General features: G+C 36.9%; 1 protein-coding gene across 2 annotated transcripts; it reads right to left on the bottom strand.

Moving 5' to 3' along the window:
- Nucleotides 1-3,067: 3,067 nt before the first annotated feature.
- On the bottom strand, nucleotides 3,068-15,968 carry LOC145586302 (B3 domain-containing protein Os11g0197600-like). 2 transcript variants are annotated; one of them, XM_081643087.1, is made up of 9 exons: nucleotides 15,832-15,968; nucleotides 14,010-14,080; nucleotides 13,775-13,898; nucleotides 11,815-12,442; nucleotides 10,738-10,868; nucleotides 9,812-10,361; nucleotides 9,456-9,655; nucleotides 5,206-5,549; nucleotides 3,068-3,363 (listed from the first exon to the last, which is right to left on the bottom strand). In XM_081643087.1, exons 3-8 carry the CDS (start codon nucleotides 13,841-13,843, stop codon nucleotides 5,211-5,213), a joined length of 1,917 nt encoding a protein of 638 aa, XP_081499213.1. In that variant the 5' UTR covers nucleotides 13,844-13,898; nucleotides 14,010-14,080; nucleotides 15,832-15,968; the 3' UTR covers nucleotides 3,068-3,363; nucleotides 5,206-5,210. The 2 variants fall into 2 exon arrangements, with proteins under 2 accessions (XP_081499213.1, XP_081499212.1); XM_081643086.1 differs by lacking the exon at nucleotides 15,832-15,968 and having other exon boundaries at nucleotides 14,010-14,157.
- Nucleotides 15,969-16,336: the final 368 nt, after the last annotated feature.

Here is a 16,336-nt window from a genome sequence, read left to right as displayed (position 1 = left end):
TGAGATGAGTGTGGAAATACCAATAAATCATTGGGTGTAATGTGTTATCGATAACATGATTAAAAAAAAATTGACATATACTCTATGAAGTTATAATTTACCTTGGCAAGCCAAAAAAAACCATGAAGAGGAGGGCAAGCACATCATTTGAAAAAACCCAGGATAGTCACAAATCATGTTTAACTTTTCTTCGTCAAAGAGATACACTCAAATTTTCACTTCAACACCATCGGAGGTGAACAAAGATGAAGTGCTTCCATCATACCGAAACTCAAACAAACTTTACATAATATACAGAGGAAACGAATCATTAGCAAAGACAATATTGTTACCAGGACAACCACATAAATGTTAGAGTTCAAGCAAAGAGACAATGATTAACCCCAACAAAAAAAAAAGAAAAATAATAAAAATAAGAATACGGTGTAAGTCATAGCCTCTCCCTCTTGTGCTTACCCTTCCACCACCAAACTCTTATCTTTCCAGCGTCAACCCACCTTTCCATAGCTCGCTGGTGGGTGATTGTCTTGCCTGTTTTTTCTGTCGACGCCGGTGAGCCCTCCTTTCCCCTGCATCTAATTGTTATTTTCTTAAGTTATTAATTCACAGTAAGAGGCGTTATAGGTTTGGTCAACCTAGCTAGTGTTGTGGGTGGTGGCGTTCACTACAGCTAGTGTTGTATAGGTTTATTGCTTTTGGGTATGTTTGCTGTTGTTGGGAAAATATGATTTTTGTGTTCGGTGAGGGGAACAACTGCTCGAATTTTTCGCTCAAGCTGAGAGAGGTGCCGGAGCCTATCCTTGCAATTATCAAGGTCGTGTACAACCGACCGTTCTCCATCAGCGGCTTTCTTATTATGGTTCTTTTTTTCCTTTTCTAAGCCTTTTTTACTTTCTACTTCCTTTACTGGGGTTTTAGTTTCTGTTTATGTTGTGTGCTTCCCGCTAGTGGTTGTTTCAGAGGGGGCGCTGAGTTTCTTGTTCTGTTTAGCTAGCTTGTAAGTTGTAAGTCGGTTGTCTAATCCGCTTGGTATCTACGCCGTCAGATTTTCGAGTTTCGTTGAGGGGGTGGTATTTTGAAATGGACACGTGTCCTGCTTTTGCTGAGTTCCATCTTCCTGATGGGTTTAATGACAAGCATGTTGTTCGTATCCTAGATTCCTTAGCTTGTCCTGATGATGTTTTGGTCCGTTCTAAAGTCTTTAAGGAAGAAGGTAATTCCTTGTTTCGAGAACGCAAGTTTAAATTTTCTTTTTCCAAGTATGATATAGCGAGCAAATTACTTTGTTTTATTTTACCATTAACTCTGGAGGCTTATGCTATGTTTCGTTCTTTAGCGTTTGCTTTGAATCTCAACCTGGCTGCGTGTGCCCTGAAATTACAAGACTTTGATAAAGTAATTAGGTTATGTCCATTTGTGTTGAGGTATGATACCTATCATACCAAATGCTTGTTTAGGAGAGCTTTAGCGTTTAAGGGGTTAGGTGATCTCAGTTCTGCCAAATTGGACCTTTGCAAGGCAGTTTATTTTGACTCAAAAAACATGGAAGTGTCGAATGAATTACAGGAGGTTGAAAGGCTTTTAGGTTGTGCCTCTTCTGTAGACCACACTTTAGGTAGCTCAAAAACTACACCATTTGTTGAAGCTACTTCTTTAGACAAGCAAGGAGTTTGTGACATGGAGGTCATTCTAGAAGTGTTGCCTAGTAGGGATGACATGGAATGTGATGTGGATTGTCCTGTTGATGGGGTTTCTTTGATAGTGTCAGATGAAATAGTTTCTAAAGGTTTGGAAAGTGAGTCTCTTCCGGGGTCAATACAGCGGGATAATGATTTGCCAACACTAGTTCCAATCCTGCGGATGTTTTGGTTCATCTCTTCAGATTACATCCTCTAATTTGCAGCGTCTTATGCACGGTGATGTGCTCAGTTTTTTCCATTCAAGGTCTATGTCAGTTGTGACGGTTCGGGTTGTCCCGAGTAAAATTCAAATCTTGACAAAGGTCCTCCTAGGTGAAAAATCCAGGGAAGCAGAGACCTCTATTCCTTCGGTTCCTCCTTTATGTGGTTCGAAGCACCAAGCGATTCCCTCTCAAAAGGTCTTGTGTGCTTCTTCTCGGTCATCCACAGTTGATGCAGCTGCAAATCGGGTTTCAAAAGAGTTGGTTAAGGTCCAGTCAGTTCAAGTAAGTCCTCCAACAGAAGCTGCTTCTCAGGGGTTTGTAGGTAGTCTTCAAAACTCAAAGCTTAGGTTTTCATCTCGCGTGTATTGCAACGAACTATTACTCATTCTTGCCTTTGGGCATCAGGTAAGTGTGTTGTGACAGGGTTTTTGCAGGTTACAAGAAGGATCGTGTGGGCACAAAGCGACATCAAGCTTCTTCTCTTGATCTGGAGTCCAACAAGTTTGCTTGTGAGAAGCATGCTCACATTGGTCCTTCTTGGGGTTTTATTACTTAATGTAGTTGTGGTGTGTGGTGTAATGTCATCTCCCAAAGACTCAATTATATCCCACCACTCATCCTTCTCATTATGAACATAAACACTAACACTAAATTATTACTGATAAAATAGAATAGACATAAAAAGTGGTGTTCTATGAAGCATGCTCGAAGACAAATGCTTGAATTTACAATTCAACAAGATCATCGTGGATGATGGAATATTTTATTTGTTTTTTTTTCCCTTTTGTAACAAAGGAGCTAATAAGGCTTTTTTTTTTTTTAGTTTTCTTAGCAAACTTTGACTAGCTATTAATGCAGTAAAAGTTATACAAAATAAAAATAAAAAATAATAAATAAATAAAATTAAAATACACTAGTTGACATTATGATTTGTTACTAGTTCGACAACTCATTACATAATAAAAGTTACTCTATCCCAGAATAATTGACACAATTAAACATTACATGTCAATGTACTAAGTTATCATTATTAATTATTATTAATATGGAGTACTATTCTTGGTTATAACAATAAAAGTACAAAGTTAGTGAAATTTTGAAATTTTTGGTTGAGCAAAGATAATCAACAAAAATATATGGGTACCAAGAAAAATAATACAAGTACTAATAGTCCATACATCCATAAATCTCTAAATATACACCAGAATAATCTTATATACAAGACATTTTATTCTGCTAAACCAGATTTGTACTTCAAATCCATCAAGACTACTACATCACACTGAAAACACAGAACAATTTAGTTCAGTTCTTGATGGAGAGTACAGCTGAGTAAAGAATATACAATTGTGACTATCAAACGACTCCAGGAAAATAATGCCCTGAAATTATCAAAGGATTACCGATACAAATGATTTTGAATCATGTTCTTCAGGCTGAAACTTTAGAAGATCGACCGCCTACACATGGAATTGATAATCAAATTAGCATTCTAGTGTCACATACATATGGAATGAATACAATGGGAACCGGGTGGGGGAAAAGGGGGGAGGGGGGGGGGGGAGGGGGATTTCAGATAGGAAAAATAGGAAGTTCGACAGGAAAGCAAAATTTGTTCCTTGGTCACAGTTAAAAAAAATTGAGTTTCTCAGAGAGTCTAGGTATCACGGTCCGAGTGTTTTGACACTGGATCGTGCGGCGCGCGCTTGTCTATTGACGACAAGGACGCAAGCCTATCTTAAAAGAGGTTCGTGCGCACACAGCAACACGGACCAAGGGTGTCTTAAAAGGGCACACGATGACAACGAGTGCGGAGTCGGGGCTTGTGACGGCCGATACTTCGAAGCGGGCACAAGCGGAACCGACGAGATGAAAGTGTATCTTGGGTCTCTTGGTTTGGTGGGGATGCTTTAAAACAAGGCAAGCACAATATCTATAAAGGCTTAAACAACACACAAGTCTTAAAGCAATAGCAACGGGGTAGGGAGCTTAGATTCAATAACCATTCGCTCCCTAAAGAGCTTTATATAGTATTACTAGAGAATTACAAGTGAACGTTGAAATGACAGTAACACAATAATTCTCCCTAGAGCCTAGAAAATAAAAAGAAAGACTTAAGAAACGATACATAAGGGAAAATACAAAGAAAATAAAGAAGAATACATAATTAAGAGGTTGGATTCTAACACTAGGGGATGGGGGAAGAAGCGGAGAGTATTCACTTGGTTGTCACTAACCCGTGAACAGCAGCAGTGGTCACAGACAGTTTATATCTTTACAGTAACGTTAGGACAGCTACAAAATACTTGCACAATTGAAGAATAAAAGTACCTTGACCACACAAATAGTTTAAAGATTTACTCATAAAGCCTCAAGTCAAATGAACACCAAAAGGAACATAGAAAGTCACACAATGACCCTCTCTATTTGTGCTCTTTCTATTAACTTTCACCACCAAGGATCAGAGATAGTCCATTGAAATTACAAGTAACTTTTTTGGCAAAAATAATAAAATATGGATTAGGAGAAAGGTTAATCAGTTGCAACTTGTGATAACATTTACCAGAATCATGTAGTCCATACATACACTTCTACTATAGTCTTTCTAAGTGCTAATGCAGGTCAAAGCAAATTAAACTGATGAAGAAATTGAAAAACAGTGACATAGGTTACTCATAGACAAGTGCAACTGATACCCTAAAGGTTTAATTTGCTGATGAAGAAAAGAGTGAGGAGATAAGCAGCTTATCAGCTGCCATGAAAAACATCCATCTCTTTTAAGTTGTAAAAAAGAATTAGCCGACTATTAATGGTGCCTATGTACATGATTTTACAACGTAATAACTAGTTTATAAAAAAAGTTTCATTTAGTTGATGTATCAGCTCAAGACAATGTTCTAGCTTAATAACGCAAAATCAAGGCAATATTAGTGATAGTAACGTAGTATATATAATTTAAATTTCAAAATATTTTGTCATTTAACCACTTTTGTAGAGTATTGATTGGAAACTAGTAAAAATCTGTGAAAGGTGGTGAATTTTACAAACACTTCAAATTGCAAAATTTGGTTTTCAATTTAAAGGACATAAGAGCATTGTCAATAAAAGGTGCTTCGCTTTTCAGATCTTTTTACTATATGGCGATGAAAGAAAGGAATACCAGAGAGGGGGGAAAAAACCTTGCTTATTTTCTGATGGGAAGACAAAGATGACATTTTTTCAATTAAGAAGTTTCTGGAGTGTTGGCGAAAGTACCTCTGAGGATTAAATATCTGAGGGAAGAGAGGCACTGTAGAGCTCACCTGTTTCAATCAATAAATGTCTCAGGCAAAACTCCATATTCAGTAGACTCAATAGAAGCTGTTGAATCATCAACTACAGCTTTATCATACACACAATCAGGGCTCTTGTAGCTACCCTCAAAAACACGCACTTGCAACAACCTCTCATCAAGAAGTTCAAAGACACATATATCCCCAACTTTCAAATCATTCATACGTGCAAATGACATCCAGCCACCACAGAACTTTGTCGAGTTTCCATAATGAGCTGAAACAACATTCCAAGAGTCCCCTTTCAAATTACGGAGCACTACCTCAGCCTTGTAATTCGGAAGATGTGCAGCTGCAAACTTACTTGGAACATTCTGTTAAAAAATATAAATCAGATTATTAAAAAAAAAAAAAAAAAGAAATTAAAATGCATTCAGATAGTCATATGATTAGATTTTATCATGTCACATTCCTTTTGAATTAAGCCCAAAAAAAAGACAGTGTCGGGGGCTTGAGGCGGCCAATGTAGAAATGGTGAAACAAGAAGCTAGAATTACTTGCAAACACAGCATATTGAGTTACTACAAGCAATCTTGTTATGAAAATTAGCCTCTTCTTTTTCTTTATTTTCCCCCAAATACCAGTTAGCAACAAGGAAGACCTAAATCAAAACTCAGTGTGATGAATCATATAAGTTGACCTAACTCAAAGGTCCCTTGCTTCTTTTTCTAGAGAAAGCGGCAGTAAAGTTAAGCTGCCACCGAAAACTTAAGCCCAGAAAATCATAAAATGGCTACTCAGCTCACTGACCCACCATTTTCTCTCCCAGCCAAAGTTTACTAGATCAAAGCCAACTACTAGTCAAATTTGCTTATTCTTGCAATCTTGCCAAGGATAGGCATATCCAAGTAGAATTACCATCAAACTCTAGAATCCCCTATATTTTTTTATTATTTTTTTTTTCAAATTACTTTTCACACTTCATTTTTGCTGTCACAGTTGATGGATTATTTCCTCTTTCATCAGTTTCCTCACCCGAGTTATCGAGTACCTATCCGTTAGTCGGCTTCTCTGGAAACCTCTGCTACCTCAGATAGCATTGCTGGAGATTTCCTTCCACTATTTGATGTGGGCTGCCAACATTTCTTCAACCTTTAGAACGACAAGATGCCTCCACTCTTGACTGATTCCAGCAGGCAGCGGCCTCTGCTCAGCAACTCTCTTCGCAGACAGCTTGGGGTGTTTGGTGTAGCCTTAGAGTCCTTGCCCTGCTACGAGTTTCTCCTATTGTGGCTACTGTCTTGAGAAAGCTTCTATTGGTCATTGATAATCAAGTTATCTTAGTGTCAGTGTTTTACAGTTCTTGTGAGTATCAGAAATGACATTCCAGGGCCATAGGAAGGGCAAAAATGATTAAAAGAGAGATTGCAGACATGAATTACAAGGATTCCTTGCTCTCAAGAGGTATTACAAAATATTCTTTGAGGGTTAAGCAAGCAAAGCCCTCCCTCTCACTGAACAGCTAATAAAACACAAATTTGATTGGACTAGGGAGCAACTTCAGCATTTGCGGCTTTAAAACACGTTTTGATGACATCTGCTATCCTAGTCATTCCTGATTTTAATAAAACTCTCACTTTAGAAGATGATGATTCTGGTAACAGAGTGGGAGCTATGCTGCTAGAAGGCAGTCACCCAATTGCTTACTTTAACAAGCTACTGGGAGCGAGGGCTAAAGTGAAATCAATTTATGAGGAGTTGAAGGCTATAGTGCCTGAGGTTCAGATATGGAGGCAATACTTGATGGAAAGGAAGTTCGTAATCATGACAAATCACTGGAGCTGCCTGATGGAGAAAAGGGAATAGGGACTTGAGTACCAAAGATGGGTGAGTAAGCTGATGGGTTTTAAGTTTGAGATTCATCATAAGACAGGTAACTTGAGTAGAGAATAGAATAGCAGATGCTCTGTCGAGAGAGTTTTTGGGTGAAGTGGAGCATTGAATGATGATTTCCTCTCATGGTATTGGTTGGATAGGCATAAAACATCAGGTGCAACAGGGCTCTTTTATCAAGAGGCTGACTGAGGATATCAGAAATGGGAGGATAACAACCAAGGGATACACACTTAATCAGAACATAATAAAGTATAAATGGAGAATTGTTGTACCCAAGCAATCCTCAGTATTGACAGTGTTACATGAGTACTATGACACACCCATTGGTGGTCAACTGGTCACTCTGGTGAGTTCATGGACCTACCAAAGGATTGCTTCAAACTGTTTCTGGGTTGGCATGAGAAAGACCAAACCAAAGGACACTCAAGCCTGGTTGGTTTACTTTATCCCCCTTCCCCCTGCTGGTAGTGGTGTATAGGCTCTCTAAATATGCAACTATTCAGGGTTCAAACAAACATATATAGCTCCAAACCATAGTCGTTGCATTCCTTCAGGAAGTAATAAGGCTAAATGGTTTCCATCTTCCATTGTTTTAGATCGAGACAGAATTTTCTTGAGTATCTTTTGGAAAGAGCTCTTCAAGCTACAGGGCACTGAATTCAACAGGAGTACTTCTTATCATCCCAGTTGGATGAGCATATAGAGGTAGGTAATAAGACCCTGAAAACCGGCCTTAGATGCTTCATTGAGAAGTTCTTCGATTACATGGTTACCTTGGGCTGAGTATTGATCCAATACCTCTACTCTTGCCTCCATAAGAGTGACACCATTCCAAGTTGTCTATGGAAGAGAACAAGTGAACCACCAAGGCTGTTAAGATATTAGCAAGACAACTCTGTAGTCTCTTCCTTAGAGGAACAACTACTAGATAGAGACACTATATTGGATGCATAAGAAGGAAGTATAATTTGGACATGGTTCATTTGGGAACCATTTGGTTTGATGTAAAATATTTTCAACGTAAAATAAGTTTTCATGGAAAACATATCTTCAAGGAAAACCACACTTGCAAAGTTGCAAGATTGTTTTCCGGTGTTTGGTTCTTACAAGAAAAGTTAAAAGAGAAATCTAAAATAGGAGAGGAAATGTGGGGAAGGATGAGAGGAAAGAAAAAAGGATACAAGGAGAAAGGAGGAAAATGTGGCTTCCCTTGTTTTGTAAAGGAAAATACTTTCCACCATTATGGATGCAATTTTCCATCATTGGGAAAAGCCGGAAAACCACTTTACAAACCAAACAAAGGAAAATGTGAAATAATGGGAAAATCATTTTCCATGAAAACCTTACATCAAACCAAACAGGGCCTTGATGTTGCAACCACATAGACAATAATCACTGGCCTAAACCCCTTATGAGAAGCTAGCTGTGAGGTACTATGGTCCATATAAAGTGATACAGAGAATGGGGCAAGTTGCGTACTAGCTAGAGCTTCCTTCCATGTTTCTCAACTGAAAGCAGCTGTGGGAAGTTCCTTGGTCTCTAATAAGTATACCACCTCAACCTATTTATGAATTGGCAATCGAAAGAGAACCTGAAGCAGTCCTGAGAGTCAGAAACAAAGTGTACAGTGGAGAGAGCAGTGTGGAAGCTCATTAAATAGAATAAGGGTGAATTTGAAGCCACATGGGAGTAGTTCTTAGCACTGTATCAGAGGTTTCCCTTATTCCCTTGAGGACAAGGTGGCTGTTGGGAGGTAATGCAAGAAATTACACTATCCCCCCCCCCCCCCAATCTTGTACAATAACTTCATGAAAGGAATGAGGGCAGCTAAGATTTGTGAGCTCTGGGAGTTAGTTACTGCATATAATGGGATGTGGTTATAGAATTCTGTTAGCAAATGGATTAAGCAGCAAGTTGAGTAGGATCATTTTAATAAATGGGAAAAGCTAGAGAGAGAAATCATGAGAGGTTCTGAGTGTAAACACATTCTAGGAGGAATCACCCTCGAAGAGGGACAGCATCTGCTTGTATTAACTAATTCCCCTATTAGTTATATAGGCAGTTGAGTTTCTCCCTATATTCATCTTAAATTTTCTGCAATTTCTTTTAATTAGCAATTTGATACATAGAAAGCATATAAACTGACCTGATTATTAGCAGTGGGTAACCAAAAGTTTAAAAGAACAATGAATCTCAATACTCTAGATTAATTACCTCATACGCTAACACTGTATAAGAGTTCTGTGTGAATAATATAGTCATGTTCATGAAGGACATAATTAGCATGTTAATTGGAGAAACAAATTGAAAAACAAAAGGCATACTATTATACCAGATGTCCTGAAAATGCAAAAGTTTTTGCCAATCGCAGCAAAAGTACTCACCAGAGTGAATGATCCACCAACATTGGAATTCATCATAACCTTCATAAAACTAGGAAAGGGGGAAGTGAAAGATAGGGCGTCGCTGACTTCTCCAATTGTAGGCTGCATGTTCATACCGTGTGTGGCTTGTAAATCAACCAGGCTATTTTCAGTTGCTTGATACGACATAGTTTCCCCGGTATAACATACTAGATGTTTATCTGGAAGCATTAATAAACGAGTGAATTTAGAGGAAGACAAAATTCCAATAGATCTATTTATTTAACCGCAAGCTATTGACTAAATGTTGATAGATCACACAATGTCAGTACTACAATGTGGAACTACTATACTACTTCAAAATGTAATTAAGATACCTGCTTTAGAATCACAATTTGTACCAATGGAGGATGCAGAAGCACAAGCAGGAACGTGTACTGCAATAAAGTCGTCAACTGTACCAATAGACGCCGCCTCTTGCTGCATGTAAGGCATTGTATCTGTTTTAGTTTTATCCATTTTATAGTGAGGTGTGCATGGCTCATATGTTTGATCTAATTCTAGTAAAGGATGGGCTCTGGTACTGTGTGCTACATTTTCAGCAGCTTCAAGATGTCTCCCACCCAATCCAACACCATCAACAGCAGAACTGTTTCCAATTTGACATTCTAACCCTTCCAAACCCGGCCGTAGAACACGTACACGCATTTCAAAATTACTCACAAGTTCAAACATGCATACATCTTCTATCTTGAGACTATTATCACGAACAAAGGCTGGCCAACCACCACAAAAACTATGCAGTGTAGCCTGTCGCCTAATAGCTGGAATAGAATTTACCACCCAGCAGTCTCCATTTAGATTCATGAGGGTGACTTTGACTCGGCATTTTGGGAGATGATCTTTTGAAAAATAAGTAGGAATTTTCTGCAAGAAAGTTAATAAAAGACTCATACACAAAACTATAAACGACAAAAGCATGGTGCAGAAATGTAGCAAGACTTCTTCAGATATTTTATTACATCTAGCTTGTAGGAATCCTGAAGAAGAGCAAGGGCCGTTACTCAAAACGGCCACAGGAATATTACTCACTGGCCATGATGTGCGTCATAGGTAAACACAATAAAGTAGCGAGAAGCTTTAATCTAGCGAATAAAACAACCAGACAGTTAAGACCATTTCAAATACATGTATGAGAATACAATGTGGTCCTTGCTCATAACTCAAGAAATGATCAACTTCAATGTCAGCAAAATAAAATCCCATCTACTGATTGACAATATGAAACTGGAAAACTACTCACCATAGTACCATTTCCACTGATATTGGAATAACACATAACTCTGACAAAATACGGTAAATTGGACGTGAAGTAATTAGCAGCTCTTGACTGTATGAACTTTGATATGCTGGGAATTTTCTGGAAGTCGGTCACTGATTCAGATAATAGGATCAGAAGATTCCAGTTAGTAAGTAAAATTAGAAAGGAGGAAATAATCTCAAACATGGAATAAAGAAAGAAATTAATATATCACATCAGAAACTTTTCATTCGCAGAAAAGGGGAAGTACACTGAAACCAACTGGCATGATTCAGGTATTAAGTAATTAAAAGCTAACAGAAATCCATGGTTCTCTAGTATACAGATGAGATGCCAAAAATCATTTAAGATATAAATATTATAAAAGGAGAAACATCCCCACTTGAGCACTTCTGCTTTCAGCATTCATCCTTCTCTCCTCTGACTCTGGTTACCCTAGATTGCTCCAGCCTCCCTCAGCTCTATAGTTATTCTTTAAATGTTTTGTCAGATTGTATTGAGAATGACATAAGTTTCAAATTTGTATGAGTTCCCATGAATTTCAGCAACATGTTCACTTATAATATTCAATGAATGTTGGATATTGATGTGATTTTATTTATCTTAAGTAAAACTAACTGATTGTCTGCAATAATAGGTTTTTTCTTTACCAGCAACGTCTCAATCTGATAGTTGACCTGACCAAAGTCCCAGTTCCAAACAAATATCACATCAACATAACCTCACAACCGCCGATGACAAAGTTAGTATGCAGAAACGTCTCAATCTGATAGTTGACCAAAGTTCCAGTTCCAAATTAGTATGCAGCTATGCCACTGTTATATAGGGTAGCTTTTTTATCTACCCTTAAAATAAGAAAGGCAACAACTGTCCGTCACTTCACAAAACAAGGAGCGAGTAAATGGGCCATTCTCATTGAGCCCATCTCAATCAAACACCAAAGAATAATGAAACTTTGATTGGACTAAATAATCCAAATGACAAGAAGTCTGGAACTATTCACAAAAAATAAAGCTGATAAGCCTCTGTACATAGCTCAATAAAAGCAAAAGTACTTACTTTGATCCTTCTTTGAGACTTTCTTCACTTTTGAAGACATCACTTTTGGAGAAATTTTCTTGACATGAAATTTTACTTGACTTGCCCTACCATCAGGTCCGTTAAGAGAAGGAATAGCTAAGACGACTGTTGTATCAGATGCCGTTGCTAAGTCTTTTGTCCTATTATCATGCCCATTTGCAGTTTTGTTACTTTTCTGACCTTCTTTGGTACATGTTTTAAAATTTTGCTCTCCATTTCCAACAGGCACCCACCTGCACCTCATTTTCTTTTCAGCAACTAAACTTAACATGGAAGCTTCCATATCCCTTTCTATTTTCTTTTCCAAGTTTTCATAACATTTAGAAGCTCCTTGACTGCAATCTGCATAAAAGGCTTCGTCTTTCTCACATGAGCTTTCATCAAAAATTTGTACATTGAAATTTGAACTCCCATTGTATCTGAAAACTAGAGTATCACCACACTGTATAGAATGATCTTTCACAAATGTAGGCCATCCATCACGGAAATACAAGTGACCATTCAGCTCAAGCAGATCAACGTGCCATACGTTACCACTTGGTCCTATCAATGAGAGAGGTCCAGAAGTTCGGTCCGCAAGGTGCTCAACAAATTTAGATGGAACTTTCTGCAAGCAAAACATCAAATGCCATCAACTAAGTGGAATTATAATGCAACATATACACTAAGGGAGGAACCAATACTCTCATTTAAACAACACAAGAGGTGTGACATAATTTATATTATACAGTTATAACTTGAATCATAAAAACAGATCATTCTGACTTCGGTCATAAAATTGCATGTTCCCGGTAATCACAACAACAAGCCCGCAACCAATGATGGAAATGATATTAAACTATTTCATGTTGCAACTACGCAACTCGTATGTATTTCATGTTTACAATGTGCGCAGGGAATTCAATACCAGACATTTATTGTCTACCAAGAAGGTTGGGGGCCAAAAGCTAGAGATTAATATTTCAGATTACAATTTCCTTTTTGTCCAAAACAATTACCTTTTCCAGCCAAATCGTGAGGCATGGATTAATTAATAGTTAGTGTCCCAACAATGATCTAAAGTTCTAAACACAATATTGCAACTTTTTATTTATTTCCTCAATTCAGAGGCAGTGTGAACATCATAGGAAGGCAAAACTGCAAAAGGCAGTAAATTTTCATACTCTGCAAATTTACACAGCAGGTAGAACAAATAGACTAATGTTCAATGAGATACTGTAGTAATTTAATCTCTAACTCATAGGTCTCAGTGTCACATAAGCACCTGAAATCACGAGCAGGATCATACTTAAAACAGCTTTAAACATCAATGTTCAATATATCAATTTTCAATATGAACACAAAATCAAAAATTCTAAAGTTCCAAAAAAATGCATAATTTTTCCCTTAAGTTCATAGTTTCACTATCAATGAAAGGCCACTCACATAATGAACTTAAGTGTTCTTTTCTCAAAAAACCAGTATGCAAAATATTCACCCTTTGACTTCTACACTAGACACACAAAAACCAAAAATTAAAAAAAAAATATCAGAAATAAATATTTATAATCACGAAATATTAATCACAAGTTTCGGTTGGCCACACCGTCGGGGGTTACATGGTCAGGGGTTACTCGGTCAGTCTCGGTCGGTTAGGGATTACTCAGTCGATAGGGGTTTGGTGTGTCAGCCGATCACACGGCGTGTTAAGCCACACAAAAACGCGAATAACAATAGCAATAAGTATCATTAAGAGTATCAATTTTATAAATAAAAAAAATTAATAAATAAAATACCCATAAAAAAAATTTTAAAAAATGGAAAAAGAAATTGCAACCCTCCTTCCCTTCCTCAACTAAAAAAATAAAAATGATGAAAGAAATTAACTCAAAACCTGAACTATAGAACAAGAAAGCATGCAAATAAAAAAGAAAAGAGATAAAAATGTGGTAAAAATTACCAGTCCGTCAGAACTCAAATTAGGAAGGAAAACTTCCAGAAAATGAGGCGTCCTCTTGTTCATCATCATCAATTGATTAAACTTCAAATTTTTATTTTTATTTTAACAACATAAACCAAATTTGCTGCACAGAAGCCATGATCACAGTGTTAAAGTAAATTAAAGATTTTAAAAAATTCATGGAATTATTTTCAGGGATTAAAGGATAGAGAGTGGTTTTGTTTCAAGAACTCACCTGGAAAACGCTTTCCAGTAATTCTGCTTCACCCGAGGAGAGAGTGAGAAGACAGAGAGAGTGTACAGAGCCTTTACTTCCCGGGCAGTAATGTAATACACAGGTGTAAATGTATAATTAATTTATGAAAAATGTTATAGATAGCTCTAACGGCTACATATAAACATTAAATTTACATTTGAAAATCGTAAAAAGTTAAAAAATCATCAAAATATAAACACCAATAACACTGATTTACGCGTGTTTTTGTCATAAATTTCTAATTTTATACAATTTTCAAAAGTATATTTAATACTTATATATATCCCTTAATTTTTTATATTTTTATTTGGAAAATGTTATACACATTCCTATAAAAAAAAGGTTATAAATGGAATAAGAGGTGAAATAATTACATTAATTATACTCCTTCCATTTTAAAATACTTATTTTATTTCTCTATGCGCGGAGTTTTAGAAGAAATTGGAGAAACTAATAAACTATGGAGGTAGTGGGATAAGTGGAAGAATAAAAAAATTGTAAAAAGCAAAAGTAGTGTGGAGAATTAGAGGAGAGAGAATATGAAAATAATAAAATATGATCATGGTGGGTCACTAGGTAAGAGAAAATTAATTTATTATTGTAAAATATTTCCAAATAAGGAAATGGAGCAAGTATTTAAAAACGGCAGAGAAAGGAAAGTGGAGCAAGTATTTAAAAACGGAGGAAATATTTGTTTGGGCGTAGTTCATGTCTAAAGTCCAATATACTGAAATGACGAAATACCCTTATGTGATCTAGTCCATTATTAATCATCATAAAGTACAAATTTTCCCGTAATCTGTCCACTGAATATAGCTTTGCCACTTGAAAGTACATTTATAATAGCTCATAAATGATTAATGATGGTAACTTTTTTATGATTCTCTCTCCTTCTCTCTACTTTCTCACTCTAGAAGTACTCTCTCTACTTTCTCTCTCTTGAAAGTATGTTTCGCTTTAAGCATCGGAGGGGTTTTTTCGGGTCACACCCCGGGGGCAGCTAACTTTCTCTTTCTTGCAAGCTGAGCCCTCAAACATTCTTACAAGGCGGAACTCAAGGACTTTTGGACAATTGGACGTAGACTATAGAACATCTTGATATACCCGAAATACCCTAACATGATGTGGAGGAAAATTCTGTTTCCAGAAATAGGTGGCGCTATCTATGGGATCGAACCTAGTAATGGGATGTACTTGCCGACCCCTTAGCAGCGAGGCAGTCTCTCTGACCCAGGTGTTCGGTTGGGGCTATTAACCTAGTACCTAGGCATCTCGCTCATTAAAAAACAATAAAATAAAATAAAATATAAAAAAGAAGAGAAAAAAAGAGAAGGAAAAGAGAAATTTCGCTCTTAAAAAGCTCGCATCACTCGGTTCAGCACTCGACACTACTTGCTCCCTAAGCCCGCCAACCCCTCTGCCCCCTCATCGATCTATTTACCTCAGATTTCATCTCTCATAACAATTCCTCGACTTAGCCTAACCTCTCAGCAAAACTACCTAGCCTATCGCTCAAAACAAACAAGAAGCAGAAATTTTACCTCCGCTAAGCCTAACAACATTTTCGGGTTTCAAACAACAAAGACAAATCAAGACCCTTTCCCTCAGTTATGCCCCACCGAAGTCAAAGATAAAGGGTAGTAATTTCCCTCAGCTAAGCATCAACAAAAATGTCATCCCAAAATTTAAAATTCAAACATGCCAACTGAGTATTCACACACTTCCATTCAAAAGTACAAAAATACAAGCACGACAATTCAGATCTACAAAAATAGATCAAAAGATAGAAATTTTCACATGCCTTTTGAAGATCTTGATGAACTTTGATGAATTTGAGCGATATGACTCTTGAACCCTTAAACTCTCTAGAATTTGGGGGAATAATTAGAGAAAACTTGGTGAATTTCTCCAAGGCAAATGAAAGAATATGTGGCAAATGAAAGTGTGTAATACCTTGTATTTTTAAACTCATTTACTAATTATTAATTATGAATTTTCCGAAATATTTTAATACGGAGTATTATATTTTATTATTATATAAAAACATTTATTTAAGTCAGCATATGATTTTATAAAGATAATGTTATTATAATCACGCTTTACAAAAGATATAATTATACAAGCCAAGTCATAGTTGTCTATCCAAAAACCGAATTCTTAACCTTAAACTCTTTGTTCCCGAGTCAAATATTTTGTCCCTGAGTCATACTACAAAGTACCAAATACATTTAATCTCCTCTTTTCTAAAATCAACTCTAAACTTCCACAAAAATTGCTCCACGTAACTCCCTTATACACCATTCATC

This window comes from Chenopodium album, chromosome 16, assembly GCF_948465745.1.
Source record: "Chenopodium album chromosome 16, dcCheAlbu1.1, whole genome shotgun sequence".
Lineage (NCBI taxonomy): Eukaryota > Viridiplantae > Streptophyta > Magnoliopsida > Caryophyllales > Amaranthaceae > Chenopodium > Chenopodium album.
The sequence above is the reverse complement of the archived record's forward strand: the minus strand, read 5'-3'. Positions and strand labels throughout refer to the sequence as shown.

Coding starts and splice junctions, on each gene's coding strand:
- LOC145586302 (XM_081643087.1), bottom strand. CDS start 13,843: ATGATGATGAACAAGAGGACGCCTCATTTTCTGGAAGTTTTCCTTCCT. Junction 12,443..13,774: donor ATTTGAGTTCTGACGGACTG/GTAATTTTTACC, acceptor TTTTGCTTGCAG/AAAGTTCCATCTAAATTTGT. Junction 10,362..10,737: donor TCAGTGGAAATGGTACTATG/GTGAGTAGTTTT, acceptor ACTTTCTTGCAG/AAAATTCCTACTTATTTTTC.